The following is a 27704-nucleotide window of genomic DNA, read 5'->3' as shown; positions in this document are numbered from 1 at the left end:
TAAAAATACAGTTTTCAGTTAGAGACTGTAGATAGAATTTCTAATTTTACATAAAAGAACAATTTAAGTATGAATTTTATTACTCATATTTCTTACAAATCATATTTATTTTTCTCTTTTGATTTTTTTAAAAATTTATTTTATTTATTTTTAATTTAATTAAATTATTTTACTTATTTTCTATATATTACATGTTTAGTTTAAAAAAAAAAATATGTATAGTATAGTGTGAAATAAAGAATAAAATTTAAGGAGAAAAAAGAAAACAAATGAAGTCCAGATTTTTTCAACTCTGAAAATGTTCCAAACAGGGACTTCAGACTTTTATCCTATAAATATCGAACCGTTGCGGAGGAAGCGAGAGTGAAGCACTACAAAGTGGTAGTAGCTTGCCAAAGAAAATGGCGGCGATATCTCGACTACAACCCCTCCACCACTCGTGTCCGGCTCTCAAACCCTTCTTGCTCTTCCCCAAATGCCCTCCCTCACCCTCCTACTGCTTCAACTCCAATCTCCGTCGCAAATTTTCCTCCACGCCTCTCTACTCCACCTCTGATTCACACGAGGTCCCCAATTTCTCTCTCTCTCTCTCTCTCTCTCTCTCTCTCTCCACATATATGTCTATCTGTATGCATGTCCATATGGTTCTATTTTTCTTTCTAAAAGCTGACTTTTTTTGGGGCAGTCTCAGAGTTCATCTTCAACGGTTGGATCGGGAGAGTCTATAGTGGGGGATCTTCTGGACTATCTCAACGAGTCCTGGACTCAGTTTCATGCGGCGGGTACAAAACGCTCTGTTTTCCTTTTGGTCTATGTTCCTCGGTTCCTCGGTTTTTCAGGATTTCTGATTAATTTAGTCATTCTTATTACAAGTCTATGTTTCCTTCTACATATATTTATTCTGTGCAACTCAATTTTATAACTGGGTTCAGGTTGTAATGTTTTGAATAAAACAAATCGAAGCTTTAGCAAAACTTGGCTTGAAAAGAAAACATACCGCTGAGTGCAGGCCTTGTTAGTTAGGTTCCGGACAACTGAAAATGTAAAATTTAATATCTCACGGGTAGATGCTTTTTGAGCCAAGTATGAAATAAACGAGCTTTTGGTGTGACTACTTGTCAACTTTGTGACATGAACATGAACTTCAACTTTGGAACATCTCAAAATCAGGTGGCTTCAATATTAAGTTTTGAGACTTGTTATTAGTAATATTATTTTTGGTACTGATGGAGTTCGAGCATTATGGAAAAAATATAGCTCGAAGCGAATATATTGGTACTAGATTATGCTGAAGTAGTTAGATATTCTTAATGGCCCCGCACAAATTCAGTGTGGTGACATTGTTGTCAAATAAGTTTGCTCAGCTCTTAAATCTTTTCCATTCACTGATCATGCTTTAGTCCTCCAACTTAACTTTAAAATAGGATTTTATTTATTAAATTAGTATTAAGTTTGTCTAGCTATTTTATATTAGTTATAAGTACTTATCTCACTGTTGTGGCTGAATGATCTATATATCTTGAGGAAGGAAATGTGGAATCACTTTTAGTTTGAATTTCAGGTGATCAGGTGTTTGGTCTGATCTTTTCTCTCATGTACACTATTCTCATCTGCAGCTGAAGCTAAACGACAACTAATTGATGCTGGTTTTCATTTGTTAAATGAGAATGACGAATGGGACCTAAAGCCTGGTGGACGATACTTCTTCACACGAAATATGTCTAGTTTAGTAGCTTTTGCAATTGGGGAAAAGTGAGTGGAATAATTCCTCTTTTAAAATTTATACTCAATTCAATCTGCATACATGTTAGGCTTGTACAATATAAGACTGACTACTGGGCGTAAAGGAGGTTGTAGACTGTGATCACTGACACCTTTAGGTTGGAAATTTTGAATAGCCCTCATTTCTTCTTGCATAGCAGTTGTTACTGCTGCTTTCTAGATTGTCCATACACAACCATTAAAATTTCCTGTTCAGTTTCTTCATTAGTTTTACCCTTCTTACGTGACAGTGGATTAATGGAAATTTTTTAATAAAAGGTTTCTCTTAGTTATGTAGGTATGCTGTTGGTAATGGTTTTCATGTGATTGCTGCTCACACAGACAGCCCTTGTCTAAAACTAAAACCAAAATCTGCATCGTCCAAAACTGGTTATCTGATGGTCAATGTGCAGACCTATGGTGGTGGTTTATGGCATACTTGGTTTGACAGAGACTTAAGTGTTGCTGGAAGGGTGATAGTGAGAGGTAGTAACGGATCTTTTGTGCACAAGCTTGTCAAAGTAAAAAGGCCTTTGTTACGAATACCAACACTGGCCATTCATCTTGACAGGTTTGCCACTGTCCTTCTTAAAGACTGTCTTCTTTTTCATTTAATTCCACTGGTAACATAAAACAAATGAATGATAGTTCCATAGCAAATGTATTTTTGTACATTGATGGTAATATACGAAGATTAGAGTTTAACATCTTTGTAGATTTTGAATTGGTCTTGAGTCAAATTTTAGAGTAAATTTAGACTGGACTAAATAATGGTAGTTAACTTCACTTGCATAAAGGACGCATCTTTTGCTGCACTTTGAGGCATTCTAAATATAAAACCCTGAAATGCGGTTTGAAAGGAACACATGCAAAACTCTCTCCATACACATGCAGTTTTTCTATTGGCTGGCGTAAACAACGTTTGACGGCGGTGTAGTTTATACGGTGGAGTATGATTCTGTCTAGAGAGTTAGTGGTAGAATAAAAAAGGATCGCGCTTGTGAGAGGAGAAATAAACATTCACATATCTGAAAGGGGATGGAAGGAAAAGTTTGAGGTGGTTGTGTGCTGTAACACAGTGTTACGGCTTGTGCGTGCTCTGGAGGAATGCCTGAGAGGGGGGAGCAAGGAGGTGTACTTGGTGTTAAGGGAGGGCTCTAGGAGTTTTGTTGCACAACGATGCGCAAACCATCGTGGACGATATCTATCGGTTGCAGAGGATGGACGTGAGGGAAGAGTTTCTTTACTTTGTTTTCCTGAAGGTTCAGGTGGTTGGGGATGGAAGAGCCTAAAGGAGCTTGTTGAGGAGATGGCCCAGACGAGGGAGCCGGTAGTTAAAGGCACTGGGGCTCAGGCGAACAGAAGGGCAATGAGACCATCCAACCTCACGTACGCAGAGGCCCTCACGACGTCGAGACCAGTACATGGCTAGAAGAAACCAGGTGAATATGGTCGGGATGGGGATGTGTTTCGAGCCCCTCAATCTGTACGAGCGTTAGGCTATGGCAGGCCTAAGGTTGGGCAGGAGACGTGGGTGAGTAGCAGGCGCCTGTTGGAATTGCACGGATAGTTGAGGAAAGTGCAGAAGGAAATGGAGGAATTACGAGCATATGTCGGGATGAGAAAGGAAATAAAGGGGAAAGGGGAGATGAATTCTGGAGAAGGATTATTGAGCTCGGGGCCACAAGGGTCTAAAAGTGGGCCTCAACCCCAATCCGTAAGTCCCCATGAAATAGAAAGGTCAGGCTTCGTGGATAAGGCCCGGCCCAACGTTGCGTCCGAAGATCTAGGACTAGGGTTTGGGCTTGGGCCGTCCTAGCACACACCAAGTTTGAGCCATTTGGTTGGCTCACCCAAGAACGCGATGCCCCAATCAAACGACCCGTCGTCCAACAACGGGGCTTCGGCAACTCCTGAGCTCGTGCAATGCTTGCCGGCAGCTGTCTTGCCAACGAAGAGTTTACAGAAGTCGCCAACGGGAGCAGGGGGAGACTCCGACAATGTGCCGGCGGCCATGGGTGTATAGTACCCTATGCTGAATCTAAGCGTTTCAACGCCGGCGAGTGTATTTAATTTTTTCCCACTGTGTGGTGGCCAGACAACGCCGATTTGTGCAGGAGATAAGGTGGCAGGCGGATTGGAACTCTCAATCCATTCAGATAGTGATTTGGAGATGGAGGAAGAGAAGGGGGAGGGGCCCGATGACTGTAACCTTTCAGTGGAGGGGATTTTGAGCTACCTAACAATGGTGGACAGATGGGTTTGGATGATATAACTCTGGATGGAGTTTTTCAAGGAAACCAGTTAAGTAGATTGGAGGAACCCACCCCGCTGAATTTCTGTTTCCCACCTCAACCGAATGTCTCGGATTGGGTTTTTCACAAGGTAAAAGAAATACAGAAACTAGTGGGGCTTGAATGCGATGGGTATAAGGAGCAGTTCATGGCCTTATTCACAGCAATTGAAGTGGGGCACAAACAAAAAAATAAGGGAGAATCAAAGAAGCATCGGGAGCTCAAAAGACTGACTTGGTCAATGAATATGGATGGCAGCGCTAGCAGGGGAAGGGTAAAAGGGAAGGGGCAGACCGTTCCTCCATGAAACCAAAAATAGTGGCTTGGAACGTTTGTGGGCTTAATGATGTGGATAAGTGCTTGCGGATTAGAAATATGATCAGGGAATGGAAAGTGGATATTGTATGTTTACAAGAAACTAAATTGAATTGTATTGATAGAGGAATTGTGCAAAGTTTATGGAGTGGGGTCCATGTAGATTGGGCTTATTTAGCCTCAAATAGGGCGTCAAGAGGAATTGTGGTATTGTGGGATAGACATGTTGTAGAAAGGGTGGATGAGTTTATTGGAAATTATACGGTGGCATGCTCGTTTAAGAGTGTAGCAGATAACTATCTTTGGGCTTTTGCAGGTGTTTATGGCGTCAATTTAGACGCAGACAGAAGCTTGTTATGGGATGAACTTGCTGGGATTCACAACTGGTGGGACCTCGGAGTATAGGGGGAGATTTCAATCTTGTGAGATTCCCAAGCGAAGCATCGAGAAGTAGAAGATTACGGCCAGCAATGGAGGTGTTCTCGGAGTGTATCTTTGACTTGAACTTGGTAGACTTGCCTTTAGCCGGTGGTACCGCTACTTGGTCTAATAATCAGTCATGGTCACGACTGGACTAGTTTCTAATTTCACCGGAATGGGAAAGCCATTTTTCGGAGGTTTGATAGAAGCGGTTGCTTCATATTGGTTCGGATCATTGGCCGATTTTGCTCGATTGTGGAGGCATTTGTAAGGGTCGTCGGTCATTTAAATTTGAGAATATGTGGTTGAAACCTGAAGGGTTTGTGGATAGGGTTAAACAATGGTGGTCTTCCTGTGACGCCCCCAAATTCTGTTTGAGATCGGACGGACATTTGAAACGTCGAGACATGCAACACAAGGTTACCTGCCCCCGTTCATGACATATAAGATGTAATGTTCCTAACATGCATATAACATTATGCAATATTCGCAGTGGATAAATTTTTTCTTTAGCAAAACTATACACCAAATTAAAAATATCCCAAATGCTTAAAACATACTTCATATATAAAGACCCATTGAACAACTAAGATCACAACACTAGTCCAAAATGCTTATGATCCAAAAAGTACTGGAGATGCAACTCCATCGTACAAGTAGTAATTTATGTTAACTACTATATTAACATTGACATCGCATCATCGCTCAGTCAACTGTATCTATTTGGTCAGCTCTTAATTCTCCTTCAGGTCTTGTAAAAAGATCTACAATTCGGGACGAATGGTAGTTGGGACTACCACAGTGAGATTTGATTATAAATCTCAGTAAGTTAACAAAAAAACTTCCACATAGGCTAATGATGCATGGATGACAGTAAAAGCATGAATGCATAAACAAATTCATAAGTAATTAAAGCATAACTTGACGTACAACATAACATAACTGACATAATTTAAATTGAAACGTGAACTGAACTGGACTTGACATGAATTTGATCTGAAACTTGACTTAACATGAACTTGGTCTGAAACTTGACTTTAACTACTTAAATACATACTCCACAGTTGTTGTGGCTCCACGTATTCTACGTGTTACAATGCAGTTAAATACATACTCCACAGTTGCTGTGGCCCTGTGTATTCTACGTGTCACAATTGCTGTCTCACGTAGTGTATGTGTCACAATTGCTGTGACCTCATACTTCGTGTGTCACAGTTGTTGTGGACCCCACGAAACTGAATGTAACTTAAGATAAAACGTGACTGGAATACGATATGGCAGAAATCCTGATGTAACATAACGTAACTTGAACATAACTTAAAAGACATGACTAACTTGAGATAGAGTTTTATTGTAACATGTAAAACACAATATTTCATAACATGATATCACATGTAACGGAAACATAATTAATCTGACATACTTGCAATATATGACAAAATATCTTGTATAACAGATGAAACTCATGACAGAATAAATTCTGTATAACAGACAAATATGTTATAACTTAGCATGACATAGCTTATATGATAACACATATACATACACTGTTGTTCCTTTACTTAGCACACATACACAGTAGACTGCTAGTAAGTTAAAAGCTAACTTACCTTGATCTCCACATTTTTTATAAAAGCTCAAGCGCGATCACGAAAAACTGTAATTAGTGATTCTAAATATTAGAACTAAATCATTAATAATTTGAAATATGAAAAAATACTAACTTAAAGAGTAAAATTTTTATTTTACCCTTTACGTGTGAGAAAATGACCATTTTACTCATAACTTAAGGGTTTTGCATGCTAACTCCAGAAGTCACCAAAATTTACATGCCTCATGTAAATTTTATCTTAAACTCAAATATCAATTTAGAAAAATTTAAAACTAATCACAACTATTAAAACTCCATAGGGCCAAAATTTTCATATGCTATTTTTATTAATTTTTGTTTCTAACTTATTTTGATCAACCTTTTGATCTATAAAAATGTGATCTTCAAACCAAACCATCACATGATTTAAAAAGATGTCCTAAAACATATATAAGCTTATAATTCAATATCACATGGTTAAAAATTAACCAAAATATAAATTTAGCTAAGAACATCCACACTTTGGCCTATCCGAATATCTCTTTGCATAAAATTTCATATCTTTGAAACTAATATAAAATATCTTCAAAATAATATTATAACATGTATATAAGAGAATTAGGATCTTTCAATAAAACTATCAAAGCCATTGGAATAGGTTTAAACCACCAAAGATTAAACTTTCTCAAAATAGAAACTGTTTTTCCTCTTTCAGTTTCTAAGTTTCTAGATCTAAGAAAATCTTTCATCAAAACCTTTAATCATGCAACAATCCTCAACCAATAATTATATACACATGTTAAAAATACTCCATAAAAATTTCGGACCAATATCTATCCATTAGCTTGTCAAAAATTTCAAACTATAATATATTCTCCAGTTTATCTCCCAAAATGACCTTTCTAGAGTTTAAACAATATTTAACTGACCAAATGACCTTCAAATGGAACAAATAAGATATCCACGTAAATTAGAGTAAAAAAGGAATAACTTGTATGAATGAGATTTTATGATAAAACACTTACAAAAGTTTCGAAATGGGCATGCAAAAGAATACTTAAGTTGTCCAAGAGAGTTTGTTGTTCTTTCAATGAAAGGTGTAAATGAAGATAATTTTGTGAGGAGTGGCTGTAGGTATTTATGGACAAAATATGGAAGAAGATGAAGCTGGAGTGAGAGTTGAGTGTATGTCTCTCTTACCTGGAGTGAGAGTTGAGTGTAGGCCTCTCTTATCTGGAGTGAGAGTTGAGTGTAGGTCTCTTTTACCCAATAATATTTACGAAAATCAGCTCAAGCTATTTTCTAAAAGTGGAGAGTAGACTTGGAAGAGAGATGGCTAATATCTTTCTATGTATCCAATTAAAACTCTTCTAACTATCTCCAATATTCAAAAGCATACTTATGATATCATAATGAGTAATAACACTAACTATGTAGTTAGACTAAAACCTATACGATTAATAGATTCGTGAAAACTTATGGGGACTTCACAAGATTCCTAAAGCCAATAGAAATTTCATCATTAAATTTCTAGCGGGCTGTTACTACCTCTCTCCTAAAAAAAAATTTCGTCCTCGAAATCGACATAAGTAACAAACCAAGAGTTAAGGAAACACATATACTTTATTGATATCCAAACAAAGAAGTACAACATCTGATATAATCAGTCTCGTACAAGTGAACCACAAAATATCAACTAAGCAGAAGTCAAAACAACTCTACAAGACTGAATTTAGATGTCAAATAACTGGGGGTACTTGGCTCGCATATCAACTTCCTTCTCCCAAGTCGCCTCTTGAATGTTATGATTTTGCCAAAGTACTTTAACCAATGGGATCTTACGGTTCCACAACTCTTTATCTTTCCAGTCAATAATTTGCATTGGCTTCTCTTCATAGGTCAAGTTGGATTGTAAAGGTATATTATCGGGATCCACTATCATTAGTGTCTGATTCCCAAAACTCTTCTTCAAAGAAGACACGTGGAAAACATTATGAATTCCATGGAATTCAGTTGGCAATTCCAAACGATACGCAACTACTCCCACTTTCTCCACTATATCATAGGGTCCCATGTATCTCGGACTTAACTTGCTTTTCAGTCCGAAACGACTTGCTCCTCTCATAGGAGATACCTTCACATAGACCAATATCCAATTTTAAAATCTATACTCATTCGATTATCAGCGTAGCTCTTCTGTCAACTCTGTGCTGTTTTCATCATTTCTTTAATCAGGTGTACTTGGTCCTTTATCTCTTGCAAGACTTCTGGTCCAACTACTTTACTTTCCCCTACTCCATTCCAATACAGAGGTGATCTACACTTTCTACCATACAAGGCTTCATATGGTGTCATTTGAATAGCGGCCTGGAAACTATTGTTATAAGCAAATTCTACCAAAAGTAGTTACTTCTCCCAACTTCATTCGTAATCCAAAACACATGCTCTTAGCATATCTTCTAAAGTTTGAATCGTCCTTTCTGTCTGTCTATCTGTTTGTGGGTGGTACACACTACTAAACCTCAGACTAAACCCCATCGATTCTTGTAAACTTTTCCAGAAGTATGACGTAAAACGAGGGTCTCTATCTGATACGATCGTCTTAGGCACTCCATGCAATCTGACAATCTCTGCTATATAAATTCTCGTCAATCTTTCTAGAGAATCTGTATTCTTGATGGGTATGAAGTGAACACTTTTCGTCAGAAGATCAACTATTACCCAGATAGTATTATTTCCGGCTGAGGTATTTGGAAATCCCAGTATAAAATCCATCGAAATATCCTCCCATTTCCATTCCGAGATTGGTAATGACTGCAATTTACCGGCTGGCTTTTGGTGCTATGCTTTTACTAATCTACAGACAGAACAATTGTTCACAAACTCTGCTACGTCCCTTTTCATTCATTCCCACCAAAAAAGTTGTTTTAAATCTTGATACATTTTTGTGCTACTAGGATGAGCAGTGTAAGGTGTGTTATGAGCTTCCTTTAGTACTTTTTCCTTTAACTCTTCATCTGATGGAATGACTCTTCGGTCCTTATAATACAGAGTCCTATCCTCTCTGAGGCTAAAGTCCACTGGTCCTTTTGACTTTTCGATTCTTTTTACAACTTCCGCAAGTTTACTGTATTTCTTTTGACGGTCTTTCAATCATTCACAGTCCAATGGAATGAATTCTTGGACTGTAATTAACGTGATTTCCTGATTACGGTTTCTAATCAACAGTTTTCTTATACTACATAAGAGGGAATTTACTTCTGATGACGGAACAGATGAAGCTTCTTATCTGCTCTTGCGACTTAAAGCATTAGCTACCACGTTGGCCTTTCCAGGATGATACTTGATGTCGCACTGATAGTCGTTGATTAATTCCAACCATTTTCTTTGCATCATATTAAGGCTCTTTTGCTCAAATAGATACTTTAGGCTTTTGTGATCCGTGAAAACTTCACACTTCTCACCATACAAATAATGTCTCCAAATCTTAAGAGCAAAAGCTACTGCAGCTAATTCCAAATTATGAGTAGGATAATTCTGCTCGTAATCCTTCAGTTGTCATGAAGCATAAGCAATCACTTTCCCTTCTTGCATTAGCACACATTCGAGTTCTGTCTTAGATGCATCGCTAAACACCACCAAAGGTTTAAGAGGTTCTGGCAGTGTAAGTACCGGTGCGGTTGTAAGTCTTTTCTTAACTCAAGAAAACTTGTTTCGCACTTGTCATTCCAAGTAAATTTCACATTTTTCTTAGTCAGGGCGATGAGTGGTCCAAACAAACGGGAGAATCCTTCCACAAATCTCCTATAGTAACCAGTCAGTCTCAAGAAACTTCAGATCTCATGCATACTGGTCGGTCTCTGCCAGTTTGTTACGGCTTCAATCTTACTCGGGTCTACTGTTACTCCTCTACTAGAGATCACATGACCTAGAAATTTTACTTCTTCCAGTTAGAACTCGAACTTACTAAATTTGGCATAAAGTTTCTGATCCTTAAATATAGTTAAAGCCATACTTAGATGATGTCTGTCTTCCTCCTTGCTCTTAGAGTAGATTAAGATGTCATCGATAAATATGACAACAAAATTATCCAAATAAGGTCTGAATATTTTGTTCATCATGTTCATGAATGCGGCTGGAGCATTGGTTAACGCAAAAGGTATCACCAAAAACTCGAAGTGACCATACCTTGTTCTAAAGGCAGTTTTCAGCACATCCTGATCCTTGACTTTTAACTGATGATATCCGGATCTCAGGTCAATCTTCGAAAACACTGCTGCTCCTTGCAATTGATCAAACAAATCATCGATTCTGGGTAATGGGTATCTATTCTTAATCATCACCTTATTCAACTCTCTATAATCTATGCACATCCTCATAGACCCATCTTTTTTCTTCACGAATAACACAGGTGCTCCCCACGGCGAAAAATTGGGGCGGATAAAATCCTTCTCCAAAAGTTCTTCCAATTGTAGCTTAAGCTCCTTCAATTCAGTAGGGGCCATACGATACAGCGCCTTGTGAGTCGGAATTGTTGCCGATTCCAACTCTATTTGGAATTCTGCTTCTTTATCCGGTGGTAAACTAGTTAACTCATCAACGAAAACTTCAAGAAAGTCTTCAACCACAGGTATCCCTTGGATTCCTATAGTTCCGGCTGTAACAGCCTGCTAGAAATTCAATTGTGAAATTTCTATTAGCTTTAGGAATCTCGTGAAGACCCCATAAGTTTTTACAAATCCATTAATCGTATAGGTTTTAGTCTAACTACATAATGTTATTATTCACTATAGTATCAGAAGTGTGTTTTTGATTATTGGAGATAGAAGTGTCAAAATGTATTATGGTTTGTGCCATTAGATTCGGAGGGTTATTTAAAGTTTTATGGCGCAATAACTCTTTCTCATATTTTCGGACGAAACGTTTGTTTAAAACTGTAGATATTATTGGATAAAAATATCTTGAGCTGATTTTGTGGATATTATTGAATAAAAATATCTTGAGTTGATTGTTTTAGATATTATTGGGTAAGAGAGACATACACTTAACTCTCACTCCGAGTAAGAGAGACCTACACTTAACTCTCACTCCGGGTAAGAGAGACCTACACTCAACTCTCACTCCAGCCTCATCTCTTCCATATCTCATCCATAAGTATCTCCAGCCACCCCCCACGAAATTATCTTCATTTGCACTTTCCATTGAAAGAATACAAAACACTCTCTCTTGGACAGCTTTTAGGTGTTCTCTTGCACACTAATTTCGAAGTTTTTGTAAGTGTTTTATTATAGAGTTTCATTCATATAAGTTGTTCCTTTTTAGTTTAGTTTACGTAGATATCTTATTTGTCCCATTTGAAGATCATTTGGTTAGTCAAATATTGTGTAAACTATAGAAAGATCATTCTGGGAGATAAACTGGAGAATATGTTATAGGTTGGAGTTTTTGACCAAGCTAATGGATAGATATTGGTCCAAAATTTTTATGGAGTATTGTTAACATGTGTATATGATTATTGGTTGAGGATTTTTGCATGATTAAATGTTATGATGAAAGATTTTCTTAGATTTAGAAACTTAGAAACTGGAAAAGGAAAAACAGTTTCTGTTTTGAGAAAGTTTAACTCTTAGGTGGTCTAAACCTATTCCAATGACTTTGATAATTTTATTAGAGGATTCTAAGCATCTTATATACATGTTATATTATTATTTTGAAGATATTTTATGTTAGTTTTAAATATATGAAATTTATGCAAAGATATATTCAGATAAGCCAAAGTGTGGATGTTCTTGGCTAAATTTATGTTTTGATTAATTTTTAACCATGTGATCTTGAATTAGAAGCGTATATATGTTTTAGGACATATTTTTAAACCATGTCATGGTTTGGTTTGAAGATCACATCTTTATAAGTCATAGATAAAAAGGTTAATCAAAACAACTTAGAAACAAAAATCAATAGAAATAGCATATGAGAATTTCGGCCCTATGAAGTTTTAATAGTTGTGATTAGTTTTAAATTTTTCTAAATTGATATTTGAGTTGAGAATAAAATTTACATGAGATATGTAAATTTTGGTGACTTTTGGAGTTAGTATGCAAAATCCTTGAGTTATGGGTAAAACGGTCATTTTCCTACATATAGAGAGTAAAATGAAAATTTTACTCTTTAAGTTAGTATTTTTCATATTTTAAATTATTAGTGATTGAGTGTTAACTTTTAGAATCACTAATTACAGTTTCTCGTGATCGCGCTTGAGGTTTTATAAGAAACGCGGAGATTGCGGTAAGTTAACTTTTAACTTACTAGCAGTCTACTATGTATGTGTTAAGTAAAGGAACTATAGTGTATGTATGTGTGTTATCATATATGTCATGGCATGCCAAGTCATCATATAATTGACTGTTACACAGAATTTACTTTGTTATCAGTTTTCATCTGTTATACAATATATTCTGTCATGTGTTGCTATACATTACAAGTACATCATGTTAAGTATGCCATCTATTACATGTATGTCAAGTCATGTAATATTCACTGTTACAAGTATATTATGTTAAATATGTTGTCTATTATATGTTATGTTACAAAACGTTCTTATCTCAAGTTGGTCATGTCTTTTAAGTTATGTTCAAGTCACGTTATGTTACGTCAGGATTTCAGTCATTTCGTATTTCAGTCATGTTTCATCTTGAGTTACATTCAGTTTCGTGGGGTCCACAACAATTGTGGCACACGAAGTATGGGGTCACAACAATTGTGACGCATACACTACGTGAGACATAGCAATTGTGATACGTAGAATACATGGGACCACAACAACTGTGGAGTATGAATTTAACTGCATTGTGACGCGTAGAATACATGGGGCCACAACAACTGTGGAGTATGTATTTACACGTAGAATACATGGGGCCACAACAACTGTGGAGTATGTATTTTTCATGTTAAGTTAAGTTTCAGAACAAGTTCATGTTAAGTTAAGTTTTAGATTAAGTTCATGTCAAGTCAAGTTCAGTTCACGTTTCAATTTAAGTTATGTCAATTATGCTATGTTGTACGTCAAGTTATACTTTAATTATTTATGAATTTGATTATGCATTCATATTTTACTGTCATCCATGCATCATTAGCTTGTGTGGAAGTTTTTTGTTAATTTACTGAGATTTGTAATCAAATCTCACTGTGGTAGTCTCAACTACCATTCCTCCAAAATGGTAGATCCTGTTACAGGACCTGAAGGAGAATCAGGAGCTGACCAACTAGACACAGTTGACTGAGCGACGATGCGACGTCAATGTTAATATAGTAGTTAACGTAAATTACTACTTGTACTATGGAGTTGCATCTCCAGTACTTTTTGGATCATAAGCATTTTGGATTAGTGTTGTGATTTTAGTTGTTCAATGGGTCTTTATATATGAAGTATGTTTTAAGCATTTGAGATATTTTCAGTTTGGTGCATAGTTTTGTTAAAGAAAAAAATTTATCTGCTACGAATATTGCATAATGTTAGATGCATGTTAGGAACATTGCATCTTATATGTCATGAACGGGGGCAGGTAACCTTGTGTTGCATGTCTCGACGCTTCAAATATCCGTCCGATCCCAAACGGAATTTGGGGGCGTCACACCGGCTGTCTCCTCTACAGTTATCAATAGAAACGCTGAGGCTCTTTCATCGATACACTTCTTAATTTGCAACGTCGAGATTAAAGGTGGGGTGGCCTTAACTGATGTTCCCGCGTTACTCATCCTATCTTCAGTTGGGGGTTCAAACACAACCTCTCGTTTCCGATAGTCTATCTTAGCGTAGTGCTTGAAAAGTCAGTCCATCCCCAAAATTAGGTCGAATTCCATCTGATCGAATACTAACAAGTTAGCCTTCAGTGTCCTTCCTTCTAGCTCTAACGGACAATCCTTAACTAAACGGGTACAAGATACTGTATTCCCGTCGGGAATTAATACTACAACCCATTGTGGTAAAAGCTCAATTTGCAAACTACAAATTCGTGCAAACGCTGCAGACACAAAGGATTGCGACGCACCTGAATCGAATAATGCACAAGTCTAGAACCTTAACAAATTAACACTTCCTAAAAAAATATATACACCAGTATTAATATTAATTCTAACACATTCATAATACCTACAACATCATAAATACTAAAAGGAAAAGAAAAAAAAATACCAGTTATGATGCCAGCTTCGTCAGTTCCAAGTGCGTCAACATCAAAATCACCTGATGTTACTGCATACATGCATGTCGGGATGTGGGGCCTTGGCTTGTGATCACCAGCTCCACTACCTTGCATGGCGTTGGGAAAATCTCTAATCATATCTCCTGGTTTTCCGCATCGGTAACAGACTCTATATCCCCTGTGACATTCTCCAGGATGACGCTTTCCACACTTAGGGCATGGTGAATAAAAGGACGGCTTCTGTCCTCCTATCATTATTCCCTTGCCTTTTTCTGGACTAGAAAAGATCTCTTTTTCTCAGCACTACTGCTTGCAGCAAACGGCATGGCACTCTTTCGATTGGTAATGTTCTGGATCGCCAATTCCTTCTGCTCATCCTCTGCTATCGCCGCTACATTTACCAATTCTTGGTGATTCTCTATTCTGAGGCAAGCTACTTAACTCTGGATTCTAGGTAGAAGTCTTGCTTGAAACTTTTGTACCTGCATCTTTTGAGTTGAAATCAAGTGTGGTGCAAACCTTCCCAATGCCATGAATTTAGCTGCATACTGCTTTACAGTCGAACTGCTTTGTGTTAAGGACGCGAATTCCAGGGCTTTCAATTGTTTGATAGAGTTTGGGAAGAATCTGTTGTCAAACTTTTCCTTGAACCTTTCCCAAGACAATGAAGCCACACTACCTAGTTCCCTAACTGGAAGTTGCCTACGTGTATTCTACCATATTTCAGCTTCTTCTTGGAATAGGTATCCAGCATATAGAACCTTTTGGTCCTCAAGACATCCACAAATCTTGTACGTTCTCTCGAGATCTATAATCCATTTCTCGGCTCTCAGTGGCCTTCCATTACCAAAAAAATTCGGGTAACGGTAAATCATAAACTTCTCATATGGACAACCCCTAACTTCGGGTTAGGTACATACACTTGTTGCTATTGCTGATGTCTAAGAACGCCAGTCAGCATACGCACAGCTTCAACTAATCCTCCATTTATCGGGGAATTATGATTCTCCTAATTGAAGTCAACCTCAGGGTTTTGAGGCATTCTACCGCGAGTCATTTGTCCATTCTTGTAATACACGAGTATACGTATTACAATCACATACTACCTTTCATACTTTTAAGAAATCCAAGCCTAATGACAACTAAATTTCAAACCTAATATTTGGTGCATTTCCTAAGAACATGTGGATTTACTGCCCAGAGACGTATTGCTCTGATACCACCCTGTGACGCCCTCAAATTCCATTTGGGATCGGACGGACATTTGAAGCGTCGAGACATGCAACACAAGTTCATAAGTAATTAAAGTATAACTTGACATACAACATAGCATAACTGACATAACTTAAATTGAAACGTGAACTGAACTTGACTTGACATGAACTTGATCTGAAACTTAACATGAACTTACTCTGAAACTTGACTTTAACTGTTTAAATACATACTCCACAGTTGTTGTGGCCCCATGTATTTTATGTGTCACAATGCAATTAAATACATACTCCACAGTTGTTGTGGCTCCATGTATTCTACGTGTCACAATACAGTTAAATACATACTCCACAGTTGTTGTGGCCCCATGTATTCTACGTGTCACAATTGCTTTTCCTCACATAGTGTATGCGTCACAATTGTTGTGACCCCATACTTCGTGTGCCACAGTTCTTGTGCACCCCACGAAACTGAATGTAACTCAAGATGAAACGTGATTGGAATACGAAAGGACAGAAGCCCTGACGTAACATAACGTGACTTGAACATAACTTGAAAGACATGACCAACTTGAGATAGTGTTATATCGTGATATGAATTATATTCTATTTCCATATTCTATTTCCAATAGGGCCGAAATTTCCATATTCTATTTCCATTGATTTTTGTTTCTAACTTATTTTGATCAACCTTTTGATCTATGAATTATAAAGATGTGATCTTCAAACCAAGCCATCACATAATTTAAAAAGATGTCCTAAAACATATATAAGCTTCTAATTCAAGATCACATGGTTAAAAATTAATTAAAATATAAATTTAGCCAATAACATCTACACTTTGGCCTATCCGAATATCTTTTTACATAAAATTTCATATATTTGAAACTAATATTAAATATTTTCAAAATAATATTATAACATGTATATAAGAAGATTAGGATCATTCAATAAAACTATCAAAGCCATTGGAATAAGTTTAAACCACCAAAGATTTAAACTTTCTCAAAATAGAAACTGTTTTTCCTCTTCCAGTTTCTAAGTTTTTAGATCTAAGAAAATCTTTCATCAAAACTTTTAATCATGCAACAATTCTCAACCAATAATCATATACACATGTTAACAATACTCCATAAAAATTTCGGACCAATAGCTATCCATTAGCTTGGTTAAAAACTCCAAACTATGACATATTCTCCAGTTTATCTCTCAGAATGACCTTTTTAGAGTTTAAACAATATTTGATTGACCAAATGACCTTCAAATTGAACAAATAAGATATCCATGTAAACTAGATTAAAAAAGGAACATACAAGAAGGAGATTTTATGATAAAACACTTACAAAAGTTTCGAAATGGGCGTGCAAAAGAATACTTAAAAGCTGTCCAAAAGAGTGTTTGGTGTTCTTTCAATGAAAGGTGTAAAGGAAGATAATTTAGTGGGGAGTGGCTGGAGGTATTTATAGACAAAATATGAAAGAAGATTAGGTTGAAGTGAGAGTTGAATGTAGGTCTCTCTTACCCGGAATAAGAGTTGAGTGTAGGTCTCCTTTACCCGGAGTGAGAGCTGAGTGTAAGTCTCTCTTACCCAATAATATCTTCGAAAATCAGCTTAGCTATTTTCTAAAAGTAGAGAGTAGACTTGGAAGAGTGAGGTGGCTAATATCTTTCCATGTGTCCAATTAAAACTTTTCTAACTATCTCTAATACTCAAAAACACACTTATGATACCATAGTGAGTAATAATACTAACTATGTAGTTAGACTAAAACCTATACGATTAATAGATTCGTGAAAACGTATGGGGACTTCACAAGATTCCTAAAGCCAATAGAAATTTCATCATTAAATTTCTAGCGGGCTGTTACACTTCCTACCAGTTTCAAGGTACTCATAGTTTCATTTTTGCGGCAAAACTGAAAGCTCTAAAAAAAGATTTATAGGTATGGAACCTGGAATCGTTTGGCAATGTGGGGGAAACTAAAAAAGCAAAGTAGTTAGAAATCCAGGAGATTGAGAGACTTCAAGAGATCCAACACCTCACTCAGGCGGAACAAGAGAGGAAGGTTGAGCTAGTTGCAGAAGTTGAAAGGTTGATTCTATTAGAAGAGATGTCTTGGCGTAAAAAATCAAGGGCATTATGGTTGTGGGAAGGGGATTGGAGCACGGGTTTCTTCCATAGAATTGCAAACTCATACAGGAGAAATAATAATATTGAGATGTTGAAGGTGGATGGAGTGGAGTGTAGAGATGAACTGGTAATCCACGATCATGTTGTGGAATTCTATGAGAACCTACTAAAGGAGCAGGTGGGCTGGCGGCCTCCACTGAATGGGCTGGATTTTAACACCATTGGTTTGAGTGATGCATCACACCTAGAAAGGGACTTTGAAGAGGGAGAGGTCTATGAAGTTTTGAGGAAGATGGCTAAGGACAAGGCACCAGGACAGGATGGCTTCTCTATGAATTTCTTTCAAGACTGTTGGGAAGTTATTAAGGAAGACCTAATGAAGTTCTTTCAGGGTTGGAAAATTTGAAAAAAACCTTAATATAACGTTCCTTGCTTTGAAACCCAAGAAGGTGGGGGCGATGAAGATTAAGGATTTTAGGCCTATTAGTCTAGTGAGTGGGGTGTATAAGATAATTTTCAAGGTATTTGCGAATAGATTGAGTGAGGTGATGAGGAAGATTGTCATGCAACCGCAAAATGCTTTTGTCAAAAGAAGACAGACCCTGGATGCGGTGTTAATTGCTAATGAATGCCTTGATAGTTGACTAAAAGCCTGGAAAACAGGGATCATGTGCAAACTCGACATGGAAAAGGTGTATGATCATGTCAATTGGGATTTCCTCCCTTCATTTACTAAGGAGGTGTGGTTTTGGGGAGCGGTGGGGGACCTGGATCCATTGGTGCATTTCTTCGGCAAAATCCTCCGTATTGTTGAATGGAGTGTTAGTGGGTTTCTTCCAGAGCTCACGTGGATTGAGACAAGGGGACTCATTATCTCCCTTGTTATTCGTCCTAGTCATGGAGGCGCTAAGCAGGATGCTATCGGCACTGGTTGTGAATGGGGTTATAACAAGTTTCCCAATCGAAACCCCGAATAGGGGTGTTATTAATATTTCCCACTTATTATTTGCAGATGATACTCTGATTATGTGCGAAGCTGACCAAAGGCAGGTTCAAGCACTAAAGGCCCTACTTTTTTGCTTTGAGGCAGTCTCGGGTTTGAAGGTAAATTTGGATAAATCAGAACTGGTGCCAATTGGGCTAGTCCCTAATACTCACCTCTTGGCAAGAACTTTGGGTTGCAAGATAGCTTCTTTCCCTATGACTTATTTGGGACTTCCATTGGGGAGTGCTTCGAGGGCTTCTTCGATATGGGATACAATGATCGAGAAAATAGAGCAGCGTTTGGCGGGGTGGAAAAGAATGTACTTGTCTAAAGGCGGTAGGATCACTTTGATAAAAGTACACTATCTAACCTATCCACTTATTTCTTATCTTTATTCTCAATATCAGCAAGTGTGGCAATCCGTATTGAGAAACTCCAACGAGATTTTCTGGGGGGGGGGGGGGGGGGGGGTTTGGGGGATGAGTTCAAGTTTCAAGCACTAAAGGCCCTACTTTTTTGCTTTGAGGTAGTCTCGGGTTTGAAGGTAAATTTGGATAAATCAGAACTGGTGTCAATTGGGCTAGTCCCTAATACTCACCTCTTGGCAAGAACTTTGGGTTGCAAGATAGCTTCTTTCCCTATGACTTATTTGCGACTTCCATTGGGGAGTGCTTCGAGGGCTTCTTCGATATGGGATACAATGATCGAGAAAATAGAGCGGCGTTTGGCGGGGTGGAAAAGAATGTACTTGTTTAAAGGCGGTAGGATCACTTTGATAAAAAGTACACTATCTAACCTATCCACTTATTTCTTATCTTTATTTTCAATACCAGCAAGTGTGGCAATCCGTATTGAGAAACTCCAACGAGATTTTCTGTGGGGGGATTTGGGGGATGAGTTCAAGTTTCAAGCACTAAAGGCCCTACTTTTTTGCTTTGAGGTAGTCTCGGGTTTGAAGGTAAATTTGGATAAATCAGAACTGGTGCCAATTGGGCTAGTCCCTAATACTCACCTCTTGGCAAGAACTTTGGGTTGCAAGATAGCTTCTTTCCCTATGACTTATTTAAGACTTCCATTGGGGAGTGCTTCGAGGGCTTCTTTGATATGGGATACAATGATCGAGAAAATAGAGCGGCGTTTGGCGGGGTGGAAAAGAATGTACTTGTCTAAAGGCGGTAGGATCACTTTAATAAAAAGTACACTATCTAACCTATCCACTTATTTCTTATCTTTATTCCCAATACTAGCAAGTGTGGCAATCCGTATTGAGAAACTCCAACGAGATTTTCTGTGGGGGGGTTTAGGGGATGAGTTCAAGTTTCATTTGGTTAAGTGGAAACCCACTCTATCCCGAGGGGAGGACTGGGAGTTAGAAACCTAAGGGTATTTAATCGGGCATTATTAGGCAAATGGCTATAAAGATTTTCCAGGGAGCCAGACTCTTTATGGAAATTGGTTATTGAAAAGAAATATGGCGGCTTATGGGGAGATTGGAGCACTAGAGAAGTTAGAGGGGCTTATGGAGTTGGGTTGTGGAAACACATTAGAAGAGGCTGGGAGATGTTTAACCGCTTTGTTAAGCTCCAGGTGGGCACAGGATCTAGGATTAAATTCTGGAGCAACATGTGGTGTGATAGCAGGGCTTTAAAAGATTTGTATCCCTCACTCTTCCAATTGGCGAGTGCAAATGATTTATCAGTGGCGGATGCTATGGAGGTGGCGGGGGGACGGATTACTTGGAATATTAACTTCGGTAGGGCAGTACAAGATTAGGAGATAAGCAGCATTGCAGATTTTTACAGCTTTATGTACTCCATAAGAGTAAACAACCAGCAAGAAGATGTCATGTGGTGGATGCTAGCAAGAAAATGTATTTTCTCTGTTAAGTCTTTCTATAAGGCTCTCACCCCAGAGTCCAGCTCTCATTTCCCTTGGAGAAAGATTTGGAGTCACAAGACACCTCCAAAAGCCTTATTCTTTGTCTGGACAGCATCCTTGGGTAAGATTCTTACCATTGATAATCTAAGGAAAAGAAGGATTGTTATCGCAGACTGGTGTTGTATGTGTAAAGGAGGGGGAGAGTCGGTAGATCATCTTTTGTTACATTGTGATGTAGCAAGGACTTTATGGAATGAGGTGTTTGCTCATTCGGCAATGGTCTGGGTGATGCCAAAAACGGTTAAGGCAGTGTTGGCCAGTTGGCCAAGCATTAGAGGCAAGCAACCGATTAAAGCAATGTGGAAGATGATCCCTATTTGCATCTTGTGGAGTTTGTGGCGGGACTGCAATGAGCAGACTTTCGAAGACCGGGAAAGATCATTAGAGGAGCTTAAATTTTTATTTTTTAGAACTCTTTGTAGATGGGCCATAGTTGTAGATTTTAATGGCATGGCCCTTCGAGATTTTCTTGCCTCTAATGTGCCCACTTAGGTGGGGCATCAGAGTTGTAATTCAAGCGTTGCCACTCTTTGATCAATATAATTATTTATTTATAAAAAAAAATGTGGTTTGAAAGGAAGCTTGGTTTCTTAAATGTGGCTAGTAGAGGAAAACTGGTGATTGCTAAGGACAATTTTATGGAACCACTTTAGAAATTTTTTTTATATACGTAAAAATTTATTACTATCAATAGGCGTAACCAAGCACATTGGATGTATACAAGAGAAAACACCTAGCTAGGAAGCAGAAATAGATACAAGGAAATCATGAACATTAAGCCCATGATAGGGAAATGGTCCGAACAAAGCCCAAGAGGCTCTGTTGATCATATGAAATGGCTCTATTTAGAGTCTTTCCAATATAATGCAATGAGAATTGATCTTGAACTTTTTAGGTTTCAAGGTTGATGAGAGGAGAGCTTAAAAGGAGGTGGGAGAGTAAAAGATAGGAGAGGAGGAATAGTTAACTGTTCCTTTGTTTGGATGTTTTGATAAATAATATGAGGGGAAGCAGGAATAGATTTTACTTTCCTTGCTTTGGTTGAAAGGTGGAAATTTTAGAAAAGGATAAGGTTTTTATTTTATTTTATTTTTAAATTTGTAATATAGTGAGACAAGTGATTATTGGGCTATGCCTATCTTTATATCAATGAGATCTTATTACTTTTTTTAAAAAAAATAAAGTGAGACAAGTGATAAGGGTCTGTTCAGGCACTGTTTGTAATTTCAATCAACGGTCAATGGATAAAAAAATTAACAGAAATTTTTGAACCCCATATCCTCTCCCTTTAAACTCCCTTCAATTTGAGAGAATTAAAGAAAATACCTACTAATAGTCGGAAGGGTAACCCTCATTTCTTCACCTCTCCTCTCCTTCCCTCTCCCTCCATCTAAGCATACCCTAAAAGATCATTCACATGCATGTATGCAAATGAATGACCTTTGAGGTACATGCATGTGAATGATCTTTGAGGGATGCTAGAGTTTTAAAGTTTAGAAAACAGGTTCTTATTATGTGCTATGTGTAGTTTATTGTATGTATGATGTACCTGCAACATGTGATCACTGAGGTTATCTGCTGGCTTTCTTTCTGATTCAGTATTTTGTTTATTTAGCACAGTGAATAAGGATGGATTCAAACCGAATCTAGAGACTCATCTGATTCCCTTACTTTCAACAAAACTAGAAGAAACTTCTCTGGAGTCAAAAGAGAAAAGTACAGCATCTTCTTCAAAAGCTGCTCATCATCCACTGATTATGCAGGTATCCCATTCACTTTTCCTCCAGTTATTAGCAAATTAATGAATGCATACCAATTCTTTTGTTAATGTATACAAGTAAATGCATACCAATGCTTCTAGCCTTCTAGGCGAATTGTGATTTGAGCATAATCTTTCTATGAAAAGGTAGAATGTTCAAACAATCATGTCACAATAAAAATTGTCACATTTCAATGTCATGAACAACAGAAATTAGTTGAGAAATTTCTTTAAGATAATCTAAGATGACTTTATTTATATAGTTTTGGGAGAGTCGTATAGCTAAGGGTGGGTTTGGGTGTTGAGAAGTGTTGAGGAGAGTTGTGAATAGTAATAAAAAGTAGGTGAAAAGTAATAATAAAGTAATGAATAGTAATAAAAAGTAGGTAAAAAGTAATAAATAGTAAAAAAAGTAGGTGAAAAGTAATAATAAAGTAATGAATAGTAATAAAAAGTAGGTAAAAAGTAATGAATAGTAAAAAAAGTAGGTGAAAAGTAATAATAAAGTAATAAATAGTAGTGAGAAGTGTTGAGAAGTGTTGAAGAGACTTCAACACCCAAACACAACCTAAATCTCTAATATTGTGCCTACTGTCTTTGAAACACATTACTATCCGATTAATTCCTATTATACCTTTCTATATGAGTAACTAAATCTTTTTAATTGCCCAGGAAAAAAAATTTTACTTGTTGAGACAACTGCTTAAAGTAATGGAGCAATATATACATTTCTATGAAGTAGTTGAAGGTGTCAGATCCATCATTCTTGAAATTAATCTAAAACTTCAATTCCCAGGCATTATCAGATGAGCTGAACTGCAGCATTGATGACATAGTGAGCATTGAGCTAAATGTTTGTGATACCCAGCCTAGCTGCCTTGGAGGTGGGAAGGATGAATTTATTTTTTCTGGAAGATTGGACAACCTTGCTTCCAGTTATTGTGCATTACGGGCACTTATTGATTCATGTAAATCATCTAGCGATTTATCAAGTGAACATGCAATTCGGATGGTTGCTTTATTTGATAATGAAGAGGTAAACATCTTCTACTGGTTCTTAAGTTTGCGTAGATGGAGTTTTCTATCTATCTTGTATGCTTATCAAAATAACAGTTATGCTTTAAAATCATTTTTTTTTAACTATTTTTTTTACGAGTAAAAATATTATATATATCAAAATAAGTAACCAAGTACACTAAACGTATGCAAGAAAACACCTAGCCCGTATTAAAGAGCCCCTAATGATGCAAAAAAGTACACTGAACCTCAACTCCTTGTTTCCTGTAGAACTAATACCCAACCCCAACCCCAACCCCAACCCCTTGTGTTTCCCCCCATCTTCACACTGCCCTCCTTTTAGACTTCCCTCTACTTGAGCTACCTCCCTTAGCATCATGGTTGTTTTTATTATTATTATTATTATTATTATTATTATTATTATTATTATTATTATTTAACTATAGAACATGCTATATGAAAGAATATGTTACTTAAAAGTTTCTTTTTGCTATCGGAGCTAGTTCCCATTGATTGAACATATTTTACTATTAACTCTTTTATTACTAGATTGAGGGAGCTAGAAGGATCACAATTCTCTTTTGAAGTATTATTATGTTTGCGATTTTATCCATTTTCAAATATTTGAGGAGATGAGTGGCTAATGGGCAACCAGCTTGTAAACAACATGCTATTTTTCTAAATTGGTTGTCGGAATCAGACGGCTTTCAACATTTTTTTTTCTTTTATTATACTACGCATTTGCTTGTTATGCTTAATAGATTTGCAAATGTGGATGATCTTTTATCTGCATTGGCTCTTGCTATGTTAGCCATTTAACAACTGTTCTGTTCAAATTTTTTTCTTTAGGTGGGTTCAGATTCAGTTCAGGGAGCTGGTGCACCAACCATGTTTCAGGCTATGAGGCGAATAGTTAGTTGCTTAGTTAATAAGTATGTTGGTGAAGGTGCTTTTGAGCGTGCAATTCGCCACTCATTTCTTGGTATGATTCAATTTGTACAATTTTGACTTTGGTACTAGCTGCACAAATTTGCAGAAGTCTGTATTTATTCTTATGTTTCTGTAACTTGTATTCAGTTTTTATTTCATTAGTGCACACAATTCAATTTCTGAAGTATCTTTTTGGGATGCTTTCTCTTTATAGTGTCAGCAGATATGGCTCATGGAGTTCATCCAAATTTCATGGATAAGCATGAAGAACACCATCGCCCAGAAATGCAAAAGGGACTTGTTATCAAGCACAATGCAAACCAGCGCTATGCTACTAGTGGTGTCACGGCTTTCCTATTCAAAGAAGTTGGCAAAATTCATAACCTTCCAACTCAGGTAATGGTCATTGAAATTGACTATGTCCATGGATTCTTCCTATAATCTTATATTAGGTATGCTATTGGATTATTCCTATAAAATATATTGCAAAATAAATCCATTTCAAAACAAAAGATCAGTGACACAAGGGATTCTTTATAGAAAGGAATAGATGTTTTCTTTTCTAGTCTTTCTAGTCACCAAAGACGTTTTTTTCTTCCTCGTAGGTCATAACTCAAGGTCTCTTCCGTAAACATGATGTTGAAGACTTGACACCTAGGTTGTATTAAAGATGTTTGAAACATCTATGATCCCCATTAAGATTTAGCAATATGTTTTGATTACAAGCATCTATTCTTCAAGACTAAGGGCGCGTTTGGGTAGTGAGATGAGATAATAATTATGTGAATAGTAGTGAAATGGTTTGTGAATAGATATTTTATTGGATTTTGGGAAAGGAGAGAGAAAAATATGAATAAAAATATTATAAAGTTAAAATATTGTATGAATATAATTTTTTGTTTTGAAATTTGAAAAAGCTGTATTATTTTCTTTGTTCTGCTTGAAAGTTTGGGAAAGTTGTAATGATTAAATGAAAATGTTGAAAATTTGAAATTAAAAAGTTTTATGTCTGAATGATGTTTGGAAGGAAATTATGAAAACATTTGATATGAGATGAGAATAAAGTGCCAAACATGGCCTAACTCTACTTGTTTTGGAAATAATATGTAGAATTAATGTGATGGGGTGGTATAACTTAATTGTCATGTTTTGCACACTAAAAAATATTAGCAACATGTTACATACCACAAACCTTGAGGCAGCAGGAATGTTTACCAAATTATTTACTTGTGTAGGAATTTGTGGTGAGAAATGACATGGGATGTGGTTCCACCATAGGTCCAATTCTGGCTTCAGGAGTTGGCATCCGGACTGTTGATTGTGGCATTGCTCAACTTTCCATGCACAGGTAGCAAATTAGATTACTTCTTCTAGATTTATCTAATATTTCCTAGATATTAAAAAACAAGTCTTTTCCCAAAAAAAATTAAAAAACAAGAGCATCAAGAAAAAAAAGGAATTATAAAGTTTGGATGTCAACTGGTGAGAGGAAAATATTAGGATAACTAAATTGTTCATTGGGATTTATATCTTATTTGTTAAATATACTCACTCTTGTGAGAAATGAATTAATTTTTTTGAGTTGGATTGAGAGTTCAAGCTAATGTTGTTGTACTGGCGTTTGAACACATAGCTAGAGGTTCCCCACCCTAGGATGTAGATGCTCAAATCGCTGTGAATTTATAAATGTTTTTTCTTTTCAAGTCTGGATGGGAACATTTTGGGCGGTTTGAAAATATTAAAACTAGATGTTTGGACAAAGATTGCTTCATCCCAGTTTCAATGAAAGTTGTTGGTACCAAATAATAATTTTCATCCATGTTAAATTCATTTGGTAAAGTTTGTTACTTCAAGAAACTGTGGGAGGAAGGTTTTAGAGAGCATCTGAATTAATTTTAATTACGCCAATTATTTGAGTTGTTAAACAGCCGACACCAATTAGCCGTAGCCAATATGAGGTTTTTTTATTGCACGGGAAATTCAACAGAGTAGGTTTCCTTCTGTGCCCTCTCTGCCTGTTCTTGACTTCTTTAATTGGTGACCTGTAACCCCTATACAGAAAAGCAGCTCTCTCTCTCAGTGACCTAAAATGGTGAACCATGTCATATTGGTGATTCAACTGGTCTCTGTACATCTATGAATTAGCTCTTCAGATTTGACCATAGTGCCATCAGTCTTCTTATTAGAAAATCTCTGCGAGGTTTATTCTCATTAGAGTCTCGTGAATAAAAGGGAAACATATCTGTTTTTACTTCTTCCAGCGCTTAGGTTGGTTTCTTGTTTTTGGTTCAACTGCAGTGTGAGAGAGATATGTGGCAAGGAGGATGTAGACATTGCTTACAAGCATTTCAAGGCATTCTACCAAACATTTTCAAGCATAGACAGGAAGCTGAATGTGGATTTTTAAGATCTAGGCCTACTGGAGATTATTTATTTGCTCAGAGAGAGAGAGAGAGAGAGAGAGAGGCTTGTATTGAGTTCTTCATCAAATAAATCTTCAGTTCATTATATTATTTTTCATTGCTATGAAAGAGATGTCGGAATTGAAACTGTAGCAAGGTACATGAACTTAAAAGCAGGGATGCTATCAGTCCTTTTCTTCGTGGAGATCGAGGCAACTGTAATCATGTGTCAAGATTTATCGGAACTATCTGGACCTGGGGCAGAAGCGGAGCTGATGTTGGGGCTAGGGTTGTTGGTATTTATTTTTGCTTTGGAGAGTTTCTGCTTCAGTTCAGATAACAAAGCCTGGTTCTCCTGGTTTAGCAGTTGAGCTTTTTTCCTTAGCCTCTCATTTTGTTGGATTATATAGCAGTTTTGCAAATATAGCTCGGAATTCTGCTTCTCCATTTGGATCCACGTGTATTGCCCCTGAAATGATGATACACAAACTGGTAATCTTGGATAAGTATCTCTAGTTTTCAGTACAATTAGGTAAATAGATCAAATAAAGCAAACTATTGGATCAGGGTGACAAGCTGTGTGACTAAATCGTTTGCATCCAAGCATGCATGTATGAGTGAGATGTAAGTGCCAAAACTGACATCGGTTAGAAAGTAAAGAAGATTTTATAATGGCTAGACGGTACGATATGTGGGTGTGCATCTGCATGATTTTCGATGATGGTACAGAGAGGTTTGCTGCTCATTGT

General features: G+C 37.1%; 1 protein-coding gene across 3 annotated transcripts; it reads left to right on the top strand.

Moving 5' to 3' along the window:
- The first annotated feature begins 331 nt into the window (after positions 1-331).
- LOC122291624 (probable aspartyl aminopeptidase) lies at positions 332-27408 on the top strand. 3 transcript variants are annotated; one of them, XM_043099432.1, is made up of 10 exons: positions 332-566; positions 692-782; positions 1617-1752; positions 2060-2332; positions 22463-22610; positions 23403-23642; positions 24473-24605; positions 24768-24949; positions 25789-25901; positions 26852-27408. In XM_043099432.1, the coding sequence occupies exons 1-10, from the start codon at positions 402-404 to the stop codon at positions 26958-26960; spliced, it is 1590 nt and encodes a 529-aa protein (XP_042955366.1). In that variant the 5' UTR covers positions 332-401; the 3' UTR covers positions 26961-27408. The 3 variants fall into 3 exon arrangements, with proteins under 3 accessions (XP_042955366.1, XP_042955367.1, XP_042955365.1); XM_043099431.1 differs by having other exon boundaries at positions 333-566; positions 686-782; XM_043099433.1 differs by lacking the exon at positions 2060-2332 and having other exon boundaries at positions 686-782.
- Positions 27409-27704: the final 296 nt, after the last annotated feature.

The sequence above is a fragment of the Carya illinoinensis genome, chromosome 13 (genome assembly GCF_018687715.1).
Source record: "Carya illinoinensis cultivar Pawnee chromosome 13, C.illinoinensisPawnee_v1, whole genome shotgun sequence".
Taxonomy (NCBI): domain Eukaryota; kingdom Viridiplantae; phylum Streptophyta; class Magnoliopsida; order Fagales; family Juglandaceae; genus Carya; species Carya illinoinensis.
The sequence above is the reverse complement of the archived record's forward strand: the minus strand, read 5'-3'. Positions and strand labels throughout refer to the sequence as shown.

Excerpts from the sequence above, each read along its gene's own strand:
- LOC122291624 (XM_043099431.1), top strand. The coding sequence starts at position 402 with ATGGCGGCGATATCTCGACTACAACCCCTCCACCACTCGTGTCCGGCT. Across the intron at positions 22,611-23,402 it reads ATCATCCACTGATTATGCAG|GCATTATCAGATGAGCTGAA; the intron begins GTATCCCATTCA and ends TTCAATTCCCAG. Across the intron at positions 24,606-24,767 it reads AATTCGCCACTCATTTCTTG|TGTCAGCAGATATGGCTCAT; the intron begins GTATGATTCAAT and ends TTCTCTTTATAG.